The sequence below is a fragment of the Nannospalax galili genome, unplaced genomic scaffold (assembly GCF_000622305.1).
Source record: "Nannospalax galili isolate Female #2095 unplaced genomic scaffold, S.galili_v1.0 scaffold1201, whole genome shotgun sequence".
NCBI classification, from domain to species: domain Eukaryota; kingdom Metazoa; phylum Chordata; class Mammalia; order Rodentia; family Spalacidae; genus Nannospalax; species Nannospalax galili.
In genome coordinates, this window is record NW_008344558.1 from 361,642 (window position 1) to 367,934 (window position 6,293).

General features: G+C 38.2%; 1 protein-coding gene across 1 annotated transcript in view; it reads left to right on the top strand.

The window, feature by feature from the left end:
* Nucleotides 1–6,293, top strand: part of Slc25a36 (solute carrier family 25 member 36) — a 25,892-nt gene that overhangs the window by 7,179 nt on the left and 12,420 nt on the right. The window contains exons 2-3 of the mRNA XM_008840715.3: nt 2,622–2,786; nt 5,564–5,641. Coding sequence (XP_008838937.2) covers nt 2,622–2,786; nt 5,564–5,641 — 243 coding nt within the window. The remainder of the gene's footprint in view (nt 1–2,621; nt 2,787–5,563; nt 5,642–6,293) is intronic.

Below are 6,293 nucleotides of genomic sequence, written 5' to 3' on the forward strand. Positions count from 1 at the left end.
TCCTACCTCAGCTTTCCAAGTACTGGGATTACAGGTGTGAACTATGACATCTGGCTATTATTTTTGTGGTCAAATATATTAATTTGTTAGCCTCTTTTTCCTGGAGACCTTTGTCCTTCTGAACTCTAATCATCCATCTAGATTGGCTACTTTCTAAGCTTAGCACTCCCTTATCATTTTGTAACAACTCACTCCCTTCTGGGTGATTTTGTTCCTGCATCCACTTTCTCTTTTTTTAGTTTACTCCCTTAATTTTCAAAATAATTAATTTCTTTTTAGTTAGCTGTCTTAAAAAAAACAAAGTGTAGGCCATTAAAAATTTTTTATTTGTACAAGTGTTGAATGCCAGTTTGTTTACTGGTATATGTGTAATGCCGTTGAAGGCTGGAAGAGGATGGCACATACAAAGCAAGTACTCTTATCATTGGGTCACACCCTGAGTCTTGAAATATTCCTTATTTAGTGATTTGTTATTTGAGATTTTATCTTGGATGATATTAAACATATTTCTATAATGGGCTGCTTTTCTCTCTTAAGGTTTTGTTTTGTTTTTAACTATATCTTCTGTATGGGTTTGTGCATTAGTTGAGGTGCCTGTGGAGGCCAGAGGTGTCTGTCAGATGTCCGAGCTGCCCAACATAGGTAACTGAACTCAGGTCCTTTCTAAGAGCAGTACAGGCTCTTAACCCACTGAGCCATCTCTCCAGCCCTTTTTGTAATGCTGGTTTTCTAAATTAACCTCTGACTCAATCAGCTCTTGTTTCACTGCAGTAAGAACTCTGCTGAGTCATCCTCTAGTTAGAAACAGTACTCAGGACTTCACTGGGTAGCTAGTAATAGTTTTAAGAAAAAATTATTTCCCATTCTCTTCTGTTGGTATCAGGGGGTTTTGTTTTTGTTCTGTCTGAGACAGGGTCCTATTCTTAAACCCAGGCTAGTCTGAAACCCACAGTCCTGCCTCAGCCTGGTGGGGTTTTCCTCACCGTTACTCCTACTCCTTTGAGACGGGTCTCTCATTGAACCTGAATCTTTGTTTCTAGCTAGGCTGTCCAGCCAGTGAGCTCCCAGGATCACCTGTTTGCCTCAGTGCTAGCTAGGCTTACAGGCTTGCAAGGCTGTGCCTGGCTTTTACTGGGATGCTCAGGATTCCAACTCGGGTCCTCATGCTTGCACAGCAATTGCTCTTACCTACTGAGCATCCCCTCAGCCTCTTGAGAGTTGGAATTAGAGACATGAACTACTATACCCTGCTTCCACTTAATTTATAAAGAATAATTTCTCCTTTTAAAAGGTAATTTAAAGCCAGGCGTGGTGGCACACACCTGTAGTCCCAGCACTTGGGAGGCAGAGGCAGGTGGATCTCTGTGAGTTCAAGGCCAGCCTGGTCTACATAGAGAGTTCCAGGCCAGCTGGGGCTACAGGGAGACCCTGCTTCAAAAAAAAGGGGGAACAATTTAAATGATAAATTTTGTTAAGAATCTGTTTTTTGGTTTTTGTTTTTTTCTTTTTGAGACAGGGTCTCCCTGTAGCCCCACCTGCCTGGAACTCACTATGTAGACCAGGCTGGCCTTGAACTCAAAGAGATCCGCTTGCCTCTGGGATTAAAGGCGTGGGCCACCATGCCTGGCCAATGATCAGCCTTAATGTGTTTTAGGTTTTTTTGTAGCTGAGTCTACTACCTATTTCCATAGTTTCCCATATGTAGACATAATAGATACTGACTGTGAAACTGTAATTTTGTTGGCAAAATTCTTCTGAATATTGGAGTAATTAAGATGAGAAATAAGTATGGGTATTCATAAGTAATTTAATCTGTTCTTACTGCTCAGAATTTCTGGAATTTTAAAAGTTAAAAATTTGAAAGATAGCAAGTATTTCAAAAATACTGTAGGTTCAACAGAGCTATAGGTTATATCTGGGCAAGGAGCACTAAATCAACTTGATGTCATTTGCCAATCCTGATGTCATTTACCAATGATTTTTAGTAGCAGCAACCATTTGAAATCTTCCTTACCTAATTCTTGCTGTGTAAGTTACTAAACTTAGTTCTTAGTGACTGAAAGTGTTTATTTGAAGTCAAGTAAGTGAAACTTTTAAAAAAATTATTCTTCTAAAATCATAAATTTTGTGTAAGGTTACTCCCACTTGGATTAGAATTCTGGGTGTGTATTTTTTAATTTTTAAAAAATTATTTATTTATTTATTTATTGGTCTTTTTGAGACAGGGTCTCCCTATAGCCCCAGCTGTCTTGGAACTCACTATGTAGACCAGGCTGGCCTGGAACTCACAGAGATCCACCTGTCTCTACCTCCTGAGTGCTGGGATTAAAGGCATGCGCCGCCACACCTGGCTTATTTTATTATTTTATGTGTATGAGTGTATTGCTTACATGTAAGTGCATTCGTGTCATGCAGTGCCTGCAGAGGACAGAAGAGGGCGTCAGATCCCCTGGAACTGGAGTTAGGGATGATTGTTAGCCGTCATGTGGGTGCTGGGATTCAAGCCAAGCAGCCAGTGTTCTTAGCTGCTGAGTTGCTGAGCCATCTCTCCAGCCCCCTGGGTTTCTCTATTTTGAACTACTGATTAGGTACCTAAGTTTGGTCTCCTCTTTTTTTCATAGATGTGGTGGTACAGTGGGAGCTATCCTGACATGTCCACTGGAAGTTGTCAAAACTCGACTGCAGTCATCTTCTGTGACACTTTATATCTCTGAAGTACAGCTGAACACCATGGCTGGAGCCAGTGTCAACCGAGTCATGTCTCCTGGACCTCTTCATTGCCTAAAGTGAGAGCAAAGCATTTATGTGGTTTTTGTTGTTTCTGTTTTTTGTTTTTTTCTTGTATGTGTGGGTGTTTGTCTTAGTGATTCCTACATGTTTATTTGGCCACATTTTAAAAGGTTCTTTAAAAAATAAATGACAAGTTATCATGTTTATTAGTGGTGATAATCTGATGGAGTAGAACAGTTATAAAGATTATATAAAATATATTATTTTCAAATTGTATATATATATAGAATATTTCTATATTTATCCAATTGATTTCTCAAGCTCTTATGGTTATTTTGTTTTCAATTATTGATTCATTTAGTTTGAAATGAAGTAGTGTTGATATGTTGCAAAATTTATACAGGTAATCAGACTGGCAGTCTGTTTTTATATATATTTACATATTATAACCTAAATAGCTGCAACTTGGTAAGTTACACCAATTTTAAAATGCTATTCCCTGTGTGTTTGACATTTGCTGATAATTTGAAAATGACTTGCGTGCATATATTACTAGACTTCATTAAGTTGCTATTTCAAAATATTAATAAAATGAGTTTTTACATGAACTGAATGCCTATGTGTCTGCCTTATCAGCTCACTTGACTTAAATCTATTTGAACTTAGTTCAATAGTGTTTATTTTCTAGTAGCAAATAAACTCATCCAGTGTGTTTAACTTTTGCTACCAAAGGATTGCATCACACTTTTTTTTGGTTGCCTAAGTACATGAAAGGTAAATACAGTTGTCATCAATTTCTAGTTTAATGTCATAATTGCAGGGGGGCTGGAGAGATGGCTCTGTGGTTAAGAGTACTTGCTGTTCTTGGCAGAAACTCAGAGTTCATTCCCAGCACTCACATGGGGCAGCTTACAACTGTCTAAAATTCCAGTTCCAGGAGATCTGACACCCCATTCTGGCCTTGGGACACCTGTACATGCTTACGCAGGCACACATAACTAGAAGAGTACTTTATCCGATTAATGAAGAAAATGTCTTCTGGTACTACTACTGATCAGGTCTCCTTAAAATTCTTCCTTGTATCTTAGATAAATTTTTGTTCTGTTTCTTAGTAATTTTGCTTTAGCCCATTTGGGTTTTCTTTTGGTGTCTTTGGTTTTTCTTTTGAGACAAGGTCTTACTATGTGACATGGAGTTCACAGAGATCTTCGTATCTCTGCTTCCTGAATGCTGAGATTAAAGACGTGTGTCACCATTTTCTCCCAGTCTTCTTGGTGCACCCCCCTCCCTTTTTTTTTTGTCTTTTTTTTTTTTTTTTTGTCCTTTTGAGACAGGGTCTCCCTGTAGCCCCAGCCGACCTGGCACTCATTATGTAGACCAGGCTGGCCTCAACTCACAGAGTTCACCTGCCTCTGCCTCCCAAGTGCCTGGTGTCAAAGGCATCCACCACGTCCAGCTTCATGCCCTCTTTTTAAGCTCTTTATACATTATTTAATATTTACAGTATCTAATAACCCAGTTGTGTTTTTGGTTTTTGCTTATTTTATTCTGAAAGTAGGATACTAAAAGTTACTTTGGTAAATACTTGTTGGACTTCATAGTGAAAAGTCTGGCCCATCAGCTCAGGACTTTTATTTAACCATTAAACTTAAGGGGTTTTTTTGTTTGTTTTGTTTTGTTTTTTCTTGTCTCTGTTCCTTCTCACCTCTAGAACTACGTAATCTCAGAAAACCTTTTGTGTTTTAGACAAGTCTCTCCATTTTTCTTCTGGAGATAAATGGTTCTATCTTGCATAATACTTTGCATATTAACTATTAAATTGCTTGTTTCAATATACCTTTTTTTTTTTCCCAAAACTAGTCAGAAGATTTCTCAGTGTTGGGGGCTGTACTTTTTCCTTTCTATCTCTTTAGCTATAAAAATCTCTCCCCTTTTACAGTAAGTACTCTGTATAATGTTAACTGAATGGAGGGAGAAGTATCCATTCTAGTAACTGTAGGGTGTTAGGGTGATAGATTTTTGCTATAGCCTTTCACTAGAATGGTTAGGTGACATCATTCTTGCAGAACTGAGTATTATCCAGTATTGAGTAAAGACTTGGATGGTAGTATTTGCCTACTATGTACGAGACTGAGTCTCATCCCCAGCACTGAACAAAACCTCCTTAAAGTTAGGAAGAAACTACATTTCTGAGTAGGAATTTGCTGATAACAAATAATAAAAAGATTAAAGATGAGTGTAGCATAATTACATGCGAACCAATGTCAGAATTGATATACTGACATGCTTTTGAGGTGGGATCTCACTGTGCCTCAGCCTGACTTGGAAATCACGCAGAAGCCCAAATTGGTCTCAAACTCATGGTGATCCTCCTCTCTCAGCTTCTTGAGTGTTAGAGTTATAGATGTGAGCCACCATGCCTAGCTAAAACCTGAATTTTTTAAAAAAATTGAGCGAGCGAGCGAGCGAGAGAGAGAGAGAGAGAGAGAGAGAGAGAGAGGTAGGTGTGTAGGTGTGGTGGTCAGAGAACAACGTTGTGGAATCAGTTCTCTCCTTCCATTTCTAGGTGGGTCCCGGGTATGAAGCTCAGGTTCTCAGGCTTGCATGGCAAGCACCTTTACCTGCTAAGCCACCTTGCCGCCACTTCTTACCTTTCAGAAGACTCTTAACAGCCTTTCTCCTATGCCATCAAAAAAATGATTTATATCAGTAAGGAAAATGGGCCAGAAAGATAACATAATCTAAGCAAGAGATTTGAACTTGGCTTTGCTATAGAATGTTAATAAAGTACCACACATTGAAGAAGTATTTCTAATTTTTTTTCTCTTTTCAGGGTGATCTTGGAAAAAGAGGGTCCTCGCTCCTTATTTAGAGGATTAGGCCCCAATTTAGTGGGGGTGGCTCCCTCCAGGTAAAAAATAAATAAGGCTAAGTAAAATTATGGCAGTTTTTACTTCAAGGCATCTAGATACAATCATCAACAGATAGAACTTAAATTTATAAACAAAGCTTTCAATGTTTATGGAAAATGAAGGTATTTTCTTAAGAATTTCAGATGCCAATCAGAAGAATACATAGAAAAGCTCAGTACTGAAGACTTAACAGAAATTCATGGTACTGTGAATGCCAGGAAATGTTTCATAATGTAAAGGAGAAGGTATAATGCTTGCTCAGGGAAAATGAAGTATGTATAATTATAAAATAACTGTAAGTTTAAGAAAAACTGGATTTATAGCATTTCAAAGGTTCAAATTCTATGGATGAACCTGAGATTTGGGAGGGGGGTGGTACATTCAAAACTGAAAATGGTGAGAATAACATGTCTTTAAACGGATTTGAATAGGAACTATTAAATTAGTAATGCTTACACAATAAATTTGTAGCGCTCCTCCTGGGAGGTGCTTATATTCTCCTTTAACCTTAGGAATTAGAGGAATTTGAAGCTATGGGAAAGCCAGAATGTTTACATAGGCCAAAAGCAATAAAATATGTTTTGTTGTTCATGATAATTTGTTTTGTTTTGTTTTGTTTTAATTCTTCTGGGCTCACTATGTAGCCCTGGC